Source organism: Podarcis pityusensis (genome assembly GCF_964106645.2).
Source record: "Podarcis pityusensis genome assembly, chromosome: 3".
NCBI classification, from domain to species: Eukaryota; Metazoa; Chordata; class Lepidosauria; order Squamata; family Lacertidae; genus Podarcis; species Podarcis pityusensis.
Genome location: NC_138026.1, coordinates 66,009,817 through 66,029,985, shown reverse-complemented (window position 1 = coordinate 66,029,985; position 20,169 = coordinate 66,009,817). Strand labels below are relative to the sequence as shown.

The following is a 20,169-nucleotide window of genomic DNA, read 5'->3' as shown; positions in this document are numbered from 1 at the left end:
CGATTTTCCAGCTGCTCTTCAGCTCCCAGCACTCAGCTCTCAGCACAGGCAAACCTCTGTGTCTTTCAGCCAGCTGCTCTCAGCTCCGCAGCTCTCCTTTGCCTCTTAACACCAGGCAAAAATCTCACCACCTCCTGCCGCAACTTCAAACGCATTCCGGCACTTCAAAGCGTTCCTGTGACACTTTTACGATCGGTGATTAAGGGTCCATAACCTGTGGAATTGATTTATTTTGCGTGACCCCTGCTAATTGATTTACGATCCACAATTAGCTCTTTATGCCCGGCGCGCTTCCTCCGAGCTGCGCCACTCAGCTCCGTCTCCAGTAGCTCTCAGGTCACGCCTCAGCAGAGTTGAACACAGCAGCGAAAACTGTCACGTAGCTTCACTTAGCTTCAGACAAACACACACAGAGACCAGGTTTGTCCATTTCAGTTCTTTATTCCGACATTCCCCAGGAATCTCCTGGGCTCACCGCAGCCATGACCAAACTGCGACCTCTTCCCTCAGAGACCAGAGGGGAACAGAAACGAAACTCCTCCCAGCTCCTCCCAGCTTCGAAAGCTGACGTCAGAATGTTGAGGCATCATGGGAACAACTTAACCAGTTAAGTTCCAAACCCAACACTATATTCTACGTTGCTCTTGTGGAGCAATGAGGCTTATCGTCTGGACTGGAGCAGGACAAAGTGGGCTGCAGTAGGACAACAAACAGCCTTTCCGAGAGACCTTGAGGACCATAAGACTGTATCCACAGCAGCAACAGAAAGCTCTGCATCCTCATTCTATCAGGATAGTTTAGTTTAGTAGGTGTTCTAGGAGGTAGACTGAGATATAAGGCTTTAGTAATTAAGCTCGTATCCATATTTAGAGTTCTGCTTTACTTGCTCAGGCAAAACCATTCTTTATAGCAGGCATAGAAGCCTCTGATTCCAACTGGGGACTATGGCAGAGGCAAAGTGTTAAATCCCCTATGCCATCCCACGCCATACTCCCAATTCAGCTAATCTTTTCTCCCTGCCCAACGCTGGCTATTGCTGTTTTTGTTATTTACCTATATGATAAAACATCATGTCTAGTTTGGCCCCAAGAGCTTTTCGAGCCCCTCCAGCAGCCATGCTAACCAGGGCTGATGCAGAAAATATGGCGGGAACCAGGTTCTTTTAGGGATTAAGTTGGTATCCACATTCAGGTGGCTGCTTTACTAGTTAAAAACCTTTTCTCTAGCTGCTGAAGCAATTCCTGCCTACTAAAGAACTCTGAAAAATGCCTTCTTTCCAATTGCTTCTTTTCACATGGAAGTGTCAGGTCTGGCACTGCAGCTTCCAACTATTCATTGTCACAAGTCAGCTGCTTTAACTTAGGCTCCTGAGGCCAGTTTCACTGAGGCTGCAATCCTATACCACACTCACCCAGGAGCAAGCCCTACTAAACTCAGTAGGGCTTATGTCTGAGTAGACACATATAGGACTTCAGTATTCATGGTAATTAAAAGAAAAATAGTGTATCTGGTAGCTCTTTTTAAGTTGCATTTGATTCATGGGATTCTAATAAATGTCTATCTGATTCAACAGCTCTAAAATTCCTCTAGGAGACATATGAAAGGGAGAACCTATGGTGATTCCACCTGTGAAAACACAAGTTTTCTTTCATTAATGGAGGAGGCCAGGCGGGTGAGGAAAGGAATGTAATATAAAGATGGGGTGGGGTGGGGGAGTTATCCAAAAGATGGCATTTTGTATCAATGATCTGATAGCTATTCTGCTATGTGCGCTTTGAAACTGAAGCTGGAGGACAATGGCAGAAACAGCAAAAATAGTCCCCGGCGGTATCAGTATCACTGAATAAATACAATATACATTTATTCTTTTCAAACTAATAGAAACTGCCACTGATCATTTGCTATCAGGGAAATAAATTTCAGTAGTTTATGGGTGTCACTCAGTCAGCAAGCTGCTTTGTACACCAAGCCTTATGGTGAATATTACTGTGCTTGGGTCCTCGCTTGCAGAGCAGTATTTGATTAGTGTTATAACCCATTGAAAGATTTACAGTGCTCCATAAATGCATAGCAGTAGTATTTGAATACTTCCTGAGGGGCTGACAGGAAACAGAAAAGGGTACATTTCAAGCTTTTAAAAAGCTATAATACACACCCACATTTATCTATCCATTCTCAGAGACCCGTCTCCACATGCTCTCACCAGGTAAGATGTGGTGGGAAGGGCCTTTTCAATGAGGGCACCCAGGGATGAAAAATGCATTCACCTGTTGCCTACTTTTCAGTGTTTTCAGGACCAAGTGAAGACCTTTTTATTTTACCAGGCTCTTTAAACTTTGTGTTAAATCTAAAGTTCATGTGATTTGTTTTTGTGTGTGTGTGTCACTGAGATTTCCCCTTCTCCCATTACAGTGGTACCTCAGTTTAAGTACTTAATTTGTTCTGGAGGTCCGTTCTTAACCTGAAACTGTTCTTAACCTGAAGCACCACTTTAGCTAATGGGGCCTCCAGTCGCCGCTGCGCCGCTGCCGCACGATTTCTTTTCTCATCCTGAAGCAAAGTTCTTAACCTGAAGCACTATTTCTGGGTTAGCGGAGTCTGTAACCTGAAGCGTATGTAACCTGAAGCGTATGTAACCCGAGGTACCACTGTATACCGATTCTGCTGTACTTTTTATTTGTTATTCAGTAACATATAAATATTGTTAAGATAACAAAGTGTAAAAATTGTCCATAGTCAAACACAAGCTAGAATTTGATGTGGCTTCCTCAGGCAGATAAATTATGTTGGGGTTTTCTGAAGAGGGAGGTACAACAACACAATAATGTTATAGCGCTTTACCAAGCAACATCTTCTAACAGCTATTTCATCATGATGTCCATGATTCCCAGTTTCTTATGGAAATATTGTTAAAACATCCATGTACATATCCTATTTGACCACTTAATTGTTGTCTAATAAAACCAAACCAAAATTAGGCTCAGACAAGGCTGGTTGTAAAAAAAAATAATCACCACATAACTGTAAACCAAGAAATGTGATAATTCAAACAAGTTTTCAGCCAAGCAATCATGTGTTCTGTATGCAAAACCTCTCTAAGTAAAGATCCAAAATGAAAATATAATGATTTGGATTCAGAGTGGCTCTTTCTCAAATGGAAGGTGGCTTTCTATTTGTAGAAGGGCTGATAATCCAAATAAGGCTCCTATTAGGTTTCTATCTGCACCTTCAAAGACCATCTCTTCCAGAGCCAGAAGTGGCTCACTGGTTGGGGATGAGCCACTATATTAGCTTTCTAGTATTTATTTATTTTTCCCATATATATTTTTTACCTTACTTGATTGTAGGAAAAACCTCAAAGCAGTTTACAGTGACCAGTAGGCAGGTCGCTGTTGCTTACCAGGAAGGCTAAGGTAGCAGGGCGGCCAATGCAGCGTAAATGCATTGGTGGGGCCAATCTGGCACTCCTCCTGGATTCTCAAAGGTCATCGGAGGAAGCAGGAAATTACCCCTAATTGTCACCCCTCTCCTTCTGTGAACAGAGCAGCACTCACAGTTTCTCTGGATCCAAACCAACAGATGGTACTGTTTTTTCCTTGTCGTTTTGCAAGCCAAGGGGCTTCCAAGTAAAACTGCCATGCTTAGAAGTAAGCATTCCCTATGCTTCTGTTTGCACCAATATCTTTTCTATGAATATATATTTGAATATGGTAAAAGGGTATGTCTTCACAGATACCATGTTTTCTTTAAATAGACATCCCATTTATTTACTGTTTATTTATGACAGGTGACACTTCATTTCAGTTCCTATAAAAGCTGAGGCTGTGATCTCTGTGTATGCTTAACTCCCATGGAGTGGGCTGGGATTTAAGCTTGTATAGATTGCAGCCTCAATTCTTAACAATCATGTGGATCTTAAGAAGGGTAACTGGAGTTCTGATCACAGAATGGAGCTTTCCTACCTCTCCCCTCCATCCCCTCTCTTCCCAGGCTGCTCCTGAGAGCATCTCAGAAACGATGTGGGGTATGGCAAAGGGGGTGCTGAAAGGGAGGTGGGCGGAAATGGCAGAACTCCCCTTGGATCTGCATTTCTAGCACAGGTCATGCTAACTGAAATTCAAATGTTCTTGGACTTGGGAGAGGGGAACCCTCTCTTAACATGCCTTGTAAAATGCCCATGCAAATCAAATATGAAAAGGAGGAGTCATGCTGTATAAACAAGTAAATGTTTAATTTCAATTTTAAAAAAGAAAAGCACTTTGGCAACTTAGATATAGTCCTTTTAAAAAAGGGAAGAGAAAGGTTAGGGTTACAGATGATTTGACTGACCTCTAATGTCTGCATCAGTGTTGGTTTAATTGCATCCTTCATCAAAACCGCCAAAGCACCAGTTACTCCCTAAAAAAGAAAAAAACTGCTTATAACTTGCAGCTTATAAGTTCAAGTAAAGTGGTTTAAAAATCAAAGTGTTTAGCTAAACACAAACCAACACACAGCTGTGAAAAACATTGTTATCTCTATGTAGGGTGGTGCTAAAAGTTCTGGAAATGCCACCTCCATCACTATAAATTCTGAATGGGAGGTAACAAAGCTTCTGAGTTATACAATTCAATACAACACAATTCTAAAAGTAATACATACACTGAACATGGAAATATTTTAAGGCACAGACCCACACATTGTAGCTTGCCTTTCTTAGCCAGCCATGACTTGTTATTGTTACCAGCCCACCCACTTCCCCAAGATCATTGTACAATCTATGGTGGTGGTCATTTGCTTAGCGGACATATTTACAGAAGAAAAGTCGTTCAATAGCTTTCACAAAGAGAATTGTGGTCGGGCTGCGCCACTCACCTGAACCTCCATTTGGTTGACTAACTACTGCATATGTATGTTGGGATGGAGATGGAGAAGGAGAAGGAGAAGGAGAAGGAGAAGGAGAAGGAGGAGAAGACATGGTCAGTGTAGTGCAAATGCACTGGAAGGAACACTGAATTGTATCCATCAGGTGGGTTTGCACTGCACCAACCTTGCCACTCCCTCCCTCCACCATTCCATCCCAGTAAGCAGTAATGCCAGAGCTAGGTCAGGTGAGCAGCATAGCCACACCACTTGGTACTGATAGCTACTGGTCATCATAGTTTAATGCAATCTCCAGGTTCAGAGTATGGTCATCAGTATGCTTCTGAATACCCGCTGCTGGGGAACAGGAGAAGGCTATTGCCATCATCTTCTGCTTGTGGGTTTCCCAGAGGCATTTGGTTGTAGGAAACAGGGAGATAGTCTAGATGGAGTCTGACATAAGACCACAGGGTAGATGCCCTTTTCTGTAGGTACTCAAACAGTTCCAGCCAGGAAGCCAAGTTCTCCATTAGGTGGCACTGGACAATTTGCTATTGATAAAGAAGGCTGCAGTCAACATCCAAGCTTCTTCCTCATGGCCATTCCTAACCCATTTTCCTGCTCTTTAGGGGTTGATGCAGTGTCTCTAATAACACATTGTTTTCACTGAGGAACAGAGGATCAGAAACTGCCCCCCCCCCAATTAAACATTTAATTCTGTTTGATAACTGTTTGTCTCAATGCACATTTATGGTATGATAATCCAGATACTCTCTCATTGGATATTTTGCTTGATCAAGTTTGAAATAAAACCTCCTAGGAACTGGTTGTTTTAAAAGGAAAGAAAGAACTCCATAAAGAATCAAAACGTGCCTTACATTAAGACACCACAAACACAACTGGAGCCTAGGGTTCCAAGATAATATCCTCACCTGTATGCTATTTGTAAAATGAGTATATTCAATGTGAAAAAGAGTCCTCATGCAGTAATTTGAGAAGCTTCCTTACTAAACAAATAGCTACATATTTATTTAATATTCCTCATGGCTGCTGAAATACTAATCTTGGGCATGCCAGTTTAATTTGCCATGGAGATATGGCATCTGTCTATCAAACATTTTACGATAATACCGCAGCCAAATTGCAATCTAGTCTTCAGAACCCTGCTCAATGAGCACCATATTTTGGCAACAAATTCTGTAGTTCAATTACAGAGGATGGCTTTTAAAAACCCATTACACTTGTGAAAGGAGCCTCTGAGTTTATGAAATATTCAATTTATCTTTTCTTTTCTGCCTCCTCCCACCTCCAGCCCTTGCAGCATCTGGTTTTCATCTCCAAGTGTGTATTTTAGATTTTATTACAGTACACTGAAAATGTGGTATAGCACCCTGAAATTAAGAGCAATTGCATATTTGCATGGTATATTAAACATTATTCACATATGAAACAAATGAAAGAGAGGAGGAATTAGAGTTTAGGTTGAACATTAAATAATGAATTGAAGGCTACTTGTAAAAACATCAATTCAATATAGGGAAAGTTAAGCAACTTTAAAAATGGGTTCGTTTTGAACCCATGCTGAGTGTTAATGGAAGCATGCACTCAGAGTGACATTAAAATATTTCTGAGACCTAAAATTTAGGATACTGTTCTATTCTAAAAAAAAATTTATTTGCAGCTGCACTCCCAACATTTAATTTGCAAACTCCAGTCCTGTTTTTGAAGGCTCAGGAATGTATGCACGTAAGTCATGTTTTTCGAACTATTTATTTATTTGGACATTTATATCCTGCCCTTTCTATGATAAAATCATACTTAAGGCAGGTTACAGATAAAATTAAAAACAATTTAAACAAAAAAAATCAAAACAAACAGCAGTAGAAACAGCATCATGAAGCATCACTTTCTAAACTTGTTCTATCCTCTTAGCCCATTTCTCAAGGAGAGCATGCAGAGATGCTGGCATGTAGTCATATGCATATAACCTGATTATCTTTGCAAAGGTCTGTGATTAACAGCAAGGGTGGCCAAATGCTCACCTTACAAGTATCTCTGTCTGGCTCCTTGGACCCTCCTGTCCAGGCCACACCCTTCACTAGTCTTGCTTTGCTTGGCTGGAACACTGACAATGCCTCTTACGTGCTTTGATGGAGAACAGAGAGTGGTGTGTGACCATATACATAAACTAGTAAAGGTAAAGGGACCCCTGACCTTAGGTCCAGTCGTGGACGACTCTGGGGTTGTGTCGTTCATCTCGCTCTATAGGCCGAGGGAGCCGGCGTACAGCTTCTGGGTCATGGGGCCAGTATGACAGAGCCGCTTCTGGCAAACCAGAGTAGCGCACGGAAACGCCGTTTACCTTCCTGCCAGAGCGGTATCTATTTATCTACTTGCACTTTGATGTGCTTTCGAACTGCTAGGTTGGCAGGAGCAGGGACTGAGCAACAGGAGCTCACCCCGTCACGGAAATTCGAACTGCCGACCTTCCGGGACCACATAACACCAGTCCTGAGAGATCTGCATTGACTCCCAGTATGTTTCCGAGCACAATTCAAAGTGTTGGTGCTGACCTTTAAGGCCCTAAACGGCCTCGGTCCTGTATACCTGAAGGAGCGTCTCCACCCCCATTGTTCAGCCCGGACACTGAGATCCAGCACCGAGGGCCTTCTGGCAGTTCCCTCATTGCGAGAAGTGAGCTTACAGGGAACCAGGCAGAGGGCCTTCTCGGTAGTGGCGCCCGCCCTGTGGAACACCCTCCCTTCAGATGTGAAGGAAATAAGCAGCTATCTTCTCTTTAAAAGACATCTGAAGGCAGCCCTGTTTAGGGAAGTTTTTAATATTTAATGCTGCATTGTTTTTAACTCTTGATTGGATGCCGCCCAGAGTGGCTGGGGAAACTCAGCCAGATGGGCGGGGTGTAAATAATAATAATAATAATTATTATTCTGATCGGCAAGCCCTAGGCTCTGTGATTTAACCCACAGCGCCACCCGCGTCCCATACATAAACTAGCCTTCTTAAAAAAATTAACTGCTCTGTCCACTTTTGCTTCTGGCCCCACCCACTACTGGAATGTGACCTCCAGAAGATTGTCCAGAGGGGAATGTGGCTCTGGGGCTGAAAAAAGGTCCCTCTCTCAGTTTAGAGAATTGATCCAACATAGCATTATAAAGGGGAACCAAACAAGACATCTCTAACCCCTCGCAAAACTATACACAGGGACATATAATTAGAACAAAGCTGCAGCTTTTCCTGAATCAGGCTGGTGTGATGAGACAAGTGGGAAAGCTATCAGCCTGCCCTGGTTCTACGTGAATTAATAAAAATCCTTTGCTAAAGTGAATTAATTCTACCATATTTTGCTGGCAAAGGTGAAGAAGGTGAACAGAGTCTCTCTGTTCCTAAAAACTTTTGCTCCTCTGCCAGTCAGTTGCTGCCCACCTTTTGAAAACCACTGATATAGGTGGGATGAGTTGTTAGAAACAGAAAATAACCCACAGTTTTGACCAAATTTGACTCTTCTGGCAATAAGGTGCACCCCAGATACACACTGTCTCTGAATGTGGATTTTTATAAGAGCTGCATTGTGTCTTAATAAGCAAAAGTAATAATAAGAATCCTGAGGTGATCCATACCAAATCCTCTGCTGTCACTGGTTGTCCTTTTTTGTCGTTAGCAACGACAATTTTCCCCATTCTTTCTTTCATATCTGACAGACCACTGGCCAGTGCTAGGATTGCCATGATTTCACTTGCAACAGCTATATCAAACTGAGTCTGTAAAAAGCAAAGTACAAGTTTATGAGACAAGAGACACCTGGAGTTCTAATCCATAGCTGGGAATCTGATGAACGCCACCTTGAGTTCCACCACGGAAGAAAGGTGGGCTACAAATGAAAGCGATAAAAGAAGATGGTATACCATCAGTGGGCAAAGCTGATAAGGATCAGCATAGAACATGGATAAAAGAACATGGATAGTCGCCATCCGAGTTTGGATTACTGACTGTATACAGATGAGCTCTGTGGCTTGAGCACATAGCCACTTCATTCACTTCTCACTATGCATGAGCCAGCAAACTAGTTTCATGTGAACTTGAAAACTAAGGTTAACAACTTTGGAACAAGACAGGGTATTTATGCTTTTATCGTATGTTTTTTTAAAAAATCTTGTTAATGCTGTAAACCACTTCCCGATAGGCTTTGTGATCTCGTGGTATATAAATACTTTTATAAATAAATAAATAAATAAATAAATAAATAAATAAAGCCATTGATACTATTTACTTGGTTCAGGTGGACTGGAAAGTTATAGTTAATTGAAGAGTTCCTGGTTTGTCCACCAGCTCATGCAAAGAGAGGAGCAAAGCAGCTGCATCCACGTTCACAAGATTTGTTCATACCTCCGCTCATTAAACTGGAATTTGATTATCCAAAAGCAGCCTTTATGTGGACAAGTTCTTAAAAAGATTGACAAATGGCACCCTGTAAGGCTGTGAGAAGGCTGTTCTCTTCGGGCTCAGCCCATGCAGTTAAGCCCAACATTGTCATCTCCCTCCATAGCTGCTCAGATCTCTAGGGAAGTGTAAGTAAAAAAGCTTGAGCTGGTTTTGTGACACTTCACCCAGAATAACTGCCCTCTGTCTTCCACATTATACTTGGAAGTAGATTATATTTTCCATCTGGTAAACTTTTGCTTAGATCTAACATATTAAATATGGCTACTGTTTAGAAGTAGGCTTGCCAAATGCAATGCTCACTGTTTAGTAATGTCACAACAAAGACGGTGTGCATGAGAAAACAACAATGAACTTGGCTTATCAGCAGAGTTACAATGATGAGTTCTCTTTAGGACACTTTCTCAAATATTGATATTCCATTGATCTGTTTTTTAATGAGATTTAGACTACATTTCTATGAAAACTTATTAGCATGTATCCCCTTTGGATGCAGGGGGACTTACATGCAAGTAAACATACATATTTATTTATGTATTTTCCCCATACATCAATGCAATGTTGATTACCATACTACTTGATAACTATATGAAAGCTATTGCTTTAGAACCACTACCATACACTAAGCCAAGATTAGCTGCAAATTAATTCATATCTAAAACCATTAAGCAACCAGTTCTTCAACAATATTGAAAATATATTAGGAAGGAAACATTTTTAATGATCAAAAGAAATGTCTTCTCCAAACACAGCCAGAACTTTACCTACCTGACGAGAAAATCCTTTTTCTGTACTTGCTTGTCCAACTGTTATTTTTCTAAGAAATCGATCGTTTGTATCTACCACTGAAAGGAAAAAAGAAACATTTAGCAAAAAAAAAGAGAACTATTTCTACATCTCATCCTGCTAATGGGATACATAAAGGCATTTATTTTTAAATGTGTGCATCTTCTCCTGTGTAAAATATCTAACAATTCTTTATAAGACTGGAAGCTCTGCAACATGGCAGAATATTGTGAAAGCCTCGTGATGGTTCAGGTTTGCTGCAAACTCTCAGGTAGGGCTAGAGCAATGGTGATGTCACCTTATCACAACACATTCTGCTATAGAGATTGCTCCTCCTTCTGATTGGCAAAATTCGATTCTGGCTTTTGTTAGGAAACTCCTCCTTGACTTCAAGTTGTCAACACCCTAAAATGGATGTAAAACCAGAAGATACTTCCAGAAAGATGCTTTGTAAAAACTGAAAATTAGGATGTGAAACAGTAACTTCTATCATATTTTCTACACCCTATCAGTATGTTCAATATACTTTTGAGTATTAATGTTCAGTTCAGAGCATGATATAAAAGCTTTAAAAATCTCAGAAGATTTAAACAACTTCTGATTACTCTTGCTGTATATCGTTTATTAGACAAATACCATCTGAATAATCCAGATTATGCTTTGAAAACAGACATGAGGGATGCTGGGAATGTGTATATAATCTGAAGAATTTAAACAACTACATACTTACTACAGTATGAACAGAAACATGAAAAGGAAAATGTTAGGGGCTTACAAGAAATGCATATTCTTATCTAGTTGAAAAGATGCAGCTGGTTTTCTACTGCTACTTAAAATGCAGAAATTTAAGGGAAGACACTTTTAAAAAAAAATACATTTGACAATGTCCATGTCCAATGGCAAGGGTCAAAAAAGCATGGTACCATCTACAGACAAAGTTTAAATACGTTATCTGCAACCAGACTATCACTAAATCATTTTGTTTAAAACTCCATTGTTTTGAAACACTACCCTGCTGAATGTATGAATGCCAGGAGGCATAGTCAGTAGGTACAGCAGTGGGTTGTAGCCAACAAGGGGGAGTCTGAAAGTGTCTACAGACTAGCAAACCATTGGTGTCTACTTCCAGTACCTTCCTTTCACCAAGTCCTATGGCAGGGAAGGAAAGGGTGTGGTTTGTCTTCCTTTGGGCTAGGCTCTTTTTGCCTCTAGCAGATTATTCTGCAAGTACTCTGGAAGGAGAAGGCAAATTCCCAGCCTTTATTTTGGACTTTTGCAGAAAGCACAACCAGTCTGGATTCCTAGAATCACACCTTTAAAAACGTTTTGGGATTCCAGGATATTAAAAGAAAGAAAAGAAAGAAAAGCCAAAGAAAAAACAATGGCATTTTCTAGCTTGCTACAAGGGATATTTCTTCCATTCTCCACGTTAGAAATAAAAAGAACATACAGAAAAATCATGGCCATGTTTATTTAGAAATCTGTTTTCTTCTGGCAACAGTCCAAGCCAATAACAAGGGCATAAATAATAGCCTATAATAGTTGTGCCTGCTATTATCAAGAAAACTTAGTTCAGTTTATATTTTCCCAAGCATCTGGCCCACCATGGCACAATATGCACTAGATAGACTTTTGATTTTATCCAGCAGGCTCCTCTTATATTCTGACACCTACCTCTTTGCCATGTTATCGTGGATGTGTCTATGTCTAGTCTTGCAAATCTGCTAATCTCGTCATCTGTTAATGAGCCAGGATCCGTTTTTGTTATTCCCAGCCTCTAGAAAAAGAAACCAAAAAGAAGAAAAATGATACAGGAGGAAGATTGCTGCTTGAAAAAGCTACATAAACACCTGCTCAGTTCTAAAACCCACCACAGTACATGCTGTGGCCAATTCAAGCCACAATGGTGTGTGCTGAAGAGGTCACATGACCAGCTCACAAATGCTAAGCTCAATGGAAATTGGTTTTCAGCTCATCACTGCAAAGGCCAGCTGACATCCAGTTATATTTTTTAGTTGAAGTCCATAGTGAAGGAGCTTTGTGCAGCAGATTATAGGCAACCTTGTTTCTAATTTTATTGTGAAACTGTCCATAAGGCCTACTGCCCTAAGAACTATTGACCAGAAGGTCAACTGAAGGTGATATTACTCTCTGTCCAATACTGATCGATCAGGACCTTGTTTGCTTGAAGGGAATATTTCTCTCCAGTTGAATTCAGACACCTTTTATGATATCACAATGCTACTTGTATACAATTTTTTCCCTTCATAATGAAAAGCTCATCTCAGGGCTCATTGTTATTATTGGAGTTGGACTCTTTTAATAAAAAAGAGCGGAGGCATTACCCTTTTAAACTCATTATCCTAAAAATATATATTCAATTCCTTTGCTTTAGCAGACCTTACGGTCCAAAAAATTGGCCTCAGCAACATCTCCAATCAGTCTTACTATTTCTACCCTTTATTCTGTAAGAGCTAGAGAATCACAATTCAAAAGCTGGAAACAAAAAGGGCTACAAACAATAAGAGACCTCTGTAGGGGAATAAAACCTATCACTGGAGTAAAAATAAAAGCACAATTAGGTAACCTTGAAACAAATTGGTGGTCCATACATGAAATTACAGATTTCTCTGTAAACCCAACAAACCCACCAGAACCTTAAAACATATTGAACAACTAATTTTAAATTCTATCTACGCATCCAAAAATTTACTCTGAAATATCTAAAAGATTATCTGTGATGTGTGATGTGATGACAGCGGATCTAATCTCCTTAAAATCTATATGGAAAACAGATTTACTCAGTGAAATTGATAATGCAGACTGGCAAAAACTTTGGAGGGAAAAATATTTTAAGTCAGTGTCAGCTAAAATGAGAGAAAATAGTTTAAAAACAATTCACAGATGCTACCACACACCTGTAAAATGCCACAGTTTAAGCTCTCATTCAAGTCCTTTTTGTTGGAGAGGATGTCAACATTTAGGTTCATATTTCCATATGTGGTGGGAATGCAAACCTGGACATTTACTTTGGAAAATGGTATTTATTAAGGAACAGGTGATGCAACCTGATCTGAGGCTAGGTTTATTAAATTTGTTTATAGATGGCTATAAGAATTTACTGTTTAAGGACCTACTAATCTTTTCATGTCTGCAACTAGAAATACATTAACACAATATTGGAAAACAGGTACTAACTTTAGAGTTAGTTAAGTTAACTTTAGAGTTAGTTAAGTTAACTTTAGAGACATGGTGGGATAGACTATGGAACATAGCTCTTATGGAAAAAGCACAAAAGCATCAACCAGAAGAGCACTAATGAGTGCAAAGTCCAAATAATATTTTGAAACTGTATGGTACATGTTTAATCAGCACACTGGAAAGGTGAATGTTATCCCCCTACAACCAGCTAACCATGGCTCACACTGGGACAAACTTTTAAGACTCCTAGCTACTATAATAAACTCTAAAGTATCATAAAATCTGCTTAATGTTTGACTTTGTACATGCATGGGAATGTTTCTTGAGGGGTGGGGGTTATATGGAGATTGTTTGCTACATATATTTTCAGAAACTGAAAGTTAAAAAAGTAAAGATACAGCTTTTTTTTTTTTAAGTCAATGACAGTTTAGAATTTAAAAAGCATTGGGCTACATTGCCATTGCCACCCAGTGATAACAGGAGACACAGACTGGTGTCATATACTGGCTGGGATCACTTTCCTTACAACTGAGACCCATAAAATACTCCAAAGCACAGAGATAGTTCATTGGGGCTGATGGAAGGTGTAAGGTAGTTTCCAAAAAACCAGGTTGCTTCACTCACCACCAGAGTCACTTAGATGCTGCCTAGTGGGAGTTTGAGTAGTTTGTCTGATTGGATACATTATCAACATGCTCTAACAGTGCACTCCTATGTGTGTTTACTCAGAAAAAACCCCACTGGGTTCAAGAGGCCTTACCCCCAGATAAAGGTACACTGGATTGCAACTTAAAAGCTGAGACACTTTCTATAAACTGTGACAGTCTTACTTACTGAATATGTGATAAAGTTGAAATATATCATATAATGCCTTCCTGCAGAGACAACACAATTCTATCTGACTACATAAATCACTATGAGATGGGGACAAATGATTGATTCATTTAAACCTATATTTGTTTGGGGACCTTTTGACCTTATTAGTTCAAAAATAGGAAACTCTAATTATTATAAGCCAAATCAGTTTAAATTCATTATTTTTTTAAGAGACCCAAGGTCTTCTAAAAGAATCCATAAAATATTACTGAAAGTTTAAAAGGCCACTTACTTTCAGACGTGCAAGCTGAATGGCTGAAAATTTCCTCTCTCCATGAACTAATGGAACCAATCTATTATATAAGGCCTGCAAAGAACATACAGTATAATGAAAATCAGAAGGCAAAGTGCCAGTCCCCCATCAAGGATCATAAAGTGCAGTCCTGATTCTGCTAATAATGCATTTCCCAATTCTATTCCAAATTGGTCTCCACCCATTACAGCTTCTGAGACATTCTTCTTCCCATTTAAAGGGCAACTGATACAAGATTAACAATTATCATAACCAGCAAAATGTCTTTCATCTGCTCAGGAAAGAGGGTTTGCATACTGCGAGTACTTCCACCACACAGAGCCCATGCCGCACTTCCTTTGGGATTACTAGACCCTAGGGAAGGACTTTAGAGCTCTACTCAGCAGAACAAGAAGGTTCCCCAAGCACGGCAGTATTGGCTCACCACATTTTGAAGTAAATACATATTACAATCTAAAAACAAGGGCTCCCATAAGGCCACTAAGGTTCTGCAATTATCAGATGGCACTGCTCCTTAGGAGCCTTATCAGTATGGACTAAACACTCAGTTTCCGGGACTGAAGACGAGAGTTCCCTTAACTACTGCCATGCCCTCAAGAACAGAATTTTCCTTCAAGAAGTGAATTACAACCTTTCCATTATAAAGGAGAATATAAAGGGGTATATATTTGGGAACACTCTTGGAATGCAACCTAAACCTCTTCTCTGGCAACCTCAAAAGCCCAGCACTGAGAATCCAAAATGCTGTTTTTTGGTCCGTCTAGAACAGAGGTAGCCAGTGTGTTGCCCTCCAGGTGTTGCATGTCTACATCTCCCAGCATTTCTAACCATTGGCCGTGCTGGCTAGGGCTGATGGGAGTTGGAGTCCAGCAACATCTGGAGGACAGCATGTTAATTACCTCTGCTCCAAACTGTGACAAAAATGCTGGCTCTGTATATAGATGAACCTTGAGTGGAAAAGGTCTCTAAATCCACTGGATTACACCAAAACATATACACAAATTATTAAATGGCCAATAATGAATTATTTAAAATGCTTTTAACTGCTGTGTTTTAGGAAATGCAGTATTCACAGTAACAATCAGATAACATTAGTGATGGAAATTATAAAATGGTTTACCTTATCAGACTGTGTATTTTCATGCAGAATCCTTGCATCTATAGCAGCAGCCAGCAAATTATTTGCTGCAGTAATGGCATGAATATCTCCAGTTAAGTGAAGATTGAACTACGGATGAATTAAAAATGAGAAAAACATTCATTTTGAGCTGACTGGTGAAACCCATCCAAGCCCTTTCACTTGTGGGATTAACAGATCAGTTGAACAACTTTCAAATTGTTGTGGAAATATGATTAAATCATCATCATTGTAGCTGAAGAGATTTAATAGGCGAGAGAGGGTCTCAGTTCAGTGGATGATAGTTTATAGCCAACACAACTAAAGTACAGATGAATTAAGACGAGCTGGAAAATAAGTTTTAGCTAGGATGCAGCAACCTGCAATTTGATTCATACATTCATGCTTTTTATTTATGATGTGAATGTTGAAGGACAGAATATACTGTGTACTTCAAAATGATTGTGTGAACTTATATTGGAAACAGAATGCTGGGTAGATGGCTGGTCTCATGTTCCCATGAATTTCATAACACAATTGAGCAAAAGTGTCTCAAACCAAGACAAAAAGTACAGTATGAGAAAATTAATGGCATTACACAAGGGATGAAAGTTAATCTGCTGATTAAAGAGATTTCAAAGAAATGAATATTTGTCTCTGTATGTATTTACTCTTTGACAACAGAAAGAGAGGAGCTAAAGTCCGTATTCAATGGTGCGAAGAAAACTTTAGCTTACCTCTTCCATTGGGATGACTTGAGCATATCCGCCCCCTGCTGCTCCACCTACGCAGCAAATGAAATGCTTATGTTACATTAGTAAAACTATTCTGAAGGAAGGCTTGAATAAACCATAAAAGAAGAAATGGAATGATGCAAAATTTTGAGTCTCTAATGAGATTCAGAAAACAAAGAGTATTCCACTAAGCATGGCCCACAAGTATGGATGGGAAATATTGAGATACATTTCAGAGGCAGCAAACTGAAAGTGTGGATGTGTGGGTAAAAATGCACAAAAGTACACAGTGAAAAGTCTACCCACGTACACATTGACACCCCGGTGTGGAAACAGTCTCAGCTGTGTATCTATGAAATAGATAATCACCCACATGATAAAGCTGTGTGCATATCTTGAAAGTCTACAAAAATTGTTATGCACCATACTCTCTGGACATGCCTTTAAAATCAAAGAAAAAGAACAACTCTAAAACACATGAATATTTCACCTTTTTCCTTTAGCCAAAACAGTCCAGAAGCTATATTATACTGTATAATATGAAAGGATGAGTACCTTTAACACCAAATGTAGGTCCTTGAGAAGGCTGCCTCAGACAGGCAAAGGAATTTACTTTAAGGTGGGCTGTCAGAGCCTGAACGAGGCCAATTGTCACAGTGCTCTTTCCTTCTCCAAGTGGGGTTGGTGTAATCCTAACAACACGGGAGGATGAAATGTATAAAATCAATAGGCCTGCTGACATCGGTTTTACTATGAGTATGGAAAAGCTACCAGTGCAAGCCAAATAAAAATTAACAGTATAATCAATTTCAACTAAACGATGCTATTATAAAACAGGCAATTTACATCTGTTACACTAACTTTGGTTGACATCCCATGGTATCAGCCTCCTTGTGGAACAGGCTTCCTCTCCTGCCGTGGGATTTTGTCCTCCTTTCCTTCCCCCAGGGCCCTCATGTACTCCCAAAATCTGCTCAAGAGTTGGGAAACCCATTGGAGCAGATTTGGGGTGGTGTACAGGGCTACAGCAGGGAGGAGTGGAAGGGGAAGTTCTATTGCATCTGCTTGCATGATATTGGATATCACCCAAATGTCAATACCACTTCTGTTAAAGCAACTGACTTAAGAACAGGGAAAACAAATTGTTTTGGCAACTGTTCTGAATACCTGGAACATACACTGAATTCGGTATAGATTTACATGCAAGACCAAAGCCTCTCCAACTTTCTTGAAAACTCATTCTTCAACATTTAAGGGGATATACAATGAATAGGCTTATCGAGTGTACCATTATTTAGTGAACCATTATTTCCTAACCTCTCCAAGCATGAATGAGAAAGGGGGCGGGGAATACATTTTGTACAAAAACCCACCATAAAAAACAAGGAGTGTGAATAATATGTTAGAATAATAAATAAAGACGTGTTAGTAAAGTGCAAATAATAATACTTGCAAAACCCTAAATCTACATGAGCCCTTGGGAGTTTTTAAACAGAGGGAAGTATTTCATATGCTAGATAGGAGAATGGAATAAGAACACTATTTGGCCTACCCTGCTCCCAACAATAAAGTGGAAAGGATATTTCTCCCATGTAGTTATATCCCACTGTCACAATTACAGCTGTGCATGCCTTATTTCAAGTTGTACATAGATACTTGCTAATCATGTTCGCCCTCAACAGCAGCTCTATTTTATCAAGGAACATCAGATATACATCAGATATACAACCATCCAGATGTATGTTTTCCTAAAACATTTCAACTTTTAAAATAATTATCACAGACAGGGAATGATAATCATACAGAAGCAATTAAACAAATACCATATGAATTGAAATAAAATGTAACTAGGTATGGTTCTAGTAAGATTGATGGCAAGAGAACCACCATCGTATCCTTTTCTGATAGAGTTCAAATTTGAAAGTCTACAAGCTCAGTTTGAAGATAATGGGATGCACACTTGAAACGCTAAGTATGTCACATTCTGAACCAACATACCTAGAAATTATGGTGTAATTGGAATCAATAAAGTAAACTGAGATCACAATGGTTTAAAGAGAAAGAGAATTCAGCTAAGTTCTGATAAAAAATGAAGTTATATGGGTGATATGAAACTATATTTTGTTCCATCTCCTAATACATCAATGCTTGGTTAATTTCTATTCTGTCTTAAAAAAAACCCACCCTATATACACACACCTAAAGTATGATTAATGATTATGAATTACCCTAGAAAGATTTCAAAACCAGCCAAACAATTCATCTGGGGCATCTCTCTCATCAGGCAGAGAAAATTCATGTTAAAAACAAAACAAAATAAGATTACGTTTTCATTCACATCACTCCCACTCAGTTTCTAAGGGAAAAGCTTGCCAAGATATGCTATACTTAACTGTTTAAATCTGTGATACTTTAGTACTTGCAGTGAAATAAGTAGTTTATTAAAGGAATGTGACATTAAGGATTACATTTTCATTCCCAGGGACATACAAGTATTCATGCATATGCTAGCCAAAAGGGGTAACTCCTATAGCATGACCTCCTGAAGACTCTAGCTAGAAATCCACCTCTAATTAGAAACATCTTTGCTTCAGCATTAGAAACTATGCAAAAGGTCCAGCTGTCCTCTGTATGCTACGATCACTTCTGGTGAGAGATACAGTCTGAAATATTTGTTTTATAGATTACCATCTTTCAAAAAACTAATAATTGAGTATTTTGCCCCCACAGTTGCTATGAAATAATGTGTTCTGCCTATTCTCTCTTACGCAGCAGCAGAACACAAACTCTCAAAGGCATAAAGCTTTTAACTATGATCACTGGTGCCAAGAGGACTGACCAGTTTTCTTTTCCAGCCCATCTAGTACCATGAAATATGTTGTTTGCCAGAAGCCAATCATGGATTTTGAACCTGGAGGCTTGGAGATGTTGTGGATCCAGTTTGTGACTATCAGCACCAAGGACCCAAACAGAAGTAGTGTTAAAATGCACATGTTGTCTGTGGAAGCGTGTCCAGAAATCTCTCCTTCCACTGGCACATGAGTAGGTATATAAAAAAGCACCATGGTGTAAGTGTAAGTCCTAAGAGACATGACAGAAGTGGAGGCTAGATATGGAGCTATTTGCATCAGTAGCCACACAGCAGAACACGTAGTCTCATTCCATAATTTGGCCAAAGAGAGAAATTGGTCTGCAAGAGCTACCTAAAGACCTACTGAGTAACAGGGTCAATGAGAAAGCCTATTTTTTGTGAGCTATTATTTGAATGTTCTGTTACTTCAGACAGACAGTGAGAGCACAGTTCATGCTGTCCTGAATACTTATTAAGAAATAACCCTTTTCCGAAATACAATTGTTTCTACTGAATTCTTTGCTATCTGACAATGTGAGCGCATAGAATGTTGCCAAACTCCATCTGCTCTCTGTGGAAAAACACTATATTTTAATTAAATGCTATATTTTAATTAAAAAACAATGAAACTTTCAAATTGTAAGGGCATTCTCTCATTTTGTAAACTGGATATGTAAGGCAGTGGGGGACTAGAAAGTAGTTAATATAGTATTCTGAATCTATTAGGACACTTCAAAGGAGAATATGGAAATAAGTTGAATTTCTCTCACTTTTCCTTTGGTTTAAAACAGATTTGCCAAGGGCTTAATTTGAAAGAAGCCCTTTCTAAAAATGGACTAGCAAGCTAAACTTAGCCTTTGGCAGTTTTTCTTTTACAATTCATATAGTCAGTGTCCTAAAATATTTTAACCTTTTAAAGAAGTGAAGCCTAGAAGAATCTCTCTCCTAACCCCACCACTAAACAGTGCAAAATAAATTATTCCTATTCTGCAATCACTTGCCCTAGATTTATTTTATTCATAAAACTATTTATTTACCATTTTAACATAAC

At 39.4% G+C, this 20,169-nt stretch overlaps 1 protein-coding gene across 1 annotated transcript in view; it reads right to left on the bottom strand.

The window, feature by feature from the left end:
- The window catches only part of LOC308473095 (monofunctional C1-tetrahydrofolate synthase, mitochondrial-like), a 70,427-nt gene that overhangs the window by 24,863 nt on the left and 25,395 nt on the right, over window positions 1-20,169 (bottom strand). The window contains exons 12-19 of the mRNA XM_080998367.1: window positions 16,823-16,959; window positions 16,271-16,317; window positions 15,537-15,644; window positions 14,396-14,470; window positions 11,761-11,863; window positions 10,069-10,145; window positions 8,481-8,621; window positions 4,330-4,398 (exon numbers count right to left, since the gene is read on the bottom strand). Coding sequence (XP_080854493.1) covers window positions 4,330-4,398; window positions 8,481-8,621; window positions 10,069-10,145; window positions 11,761-11,863; window positions 14,396-14,470; window positions 15,537-15,644; window positions 16,271-16,317; window positions 16,823-16,959 — 757 coding nt within the window. The remainder of the gene's footprint in view (window positions 1-4,329; window positions 4,399-8,480; window positions 8,622-10,068; window positions 10,146-11,760; window positions 11,864-14,395; window positions 14,471-15,536; window positions 15,645-16,270; window positions 16,318-16,822; window positions 16,960-20,169) is intronic.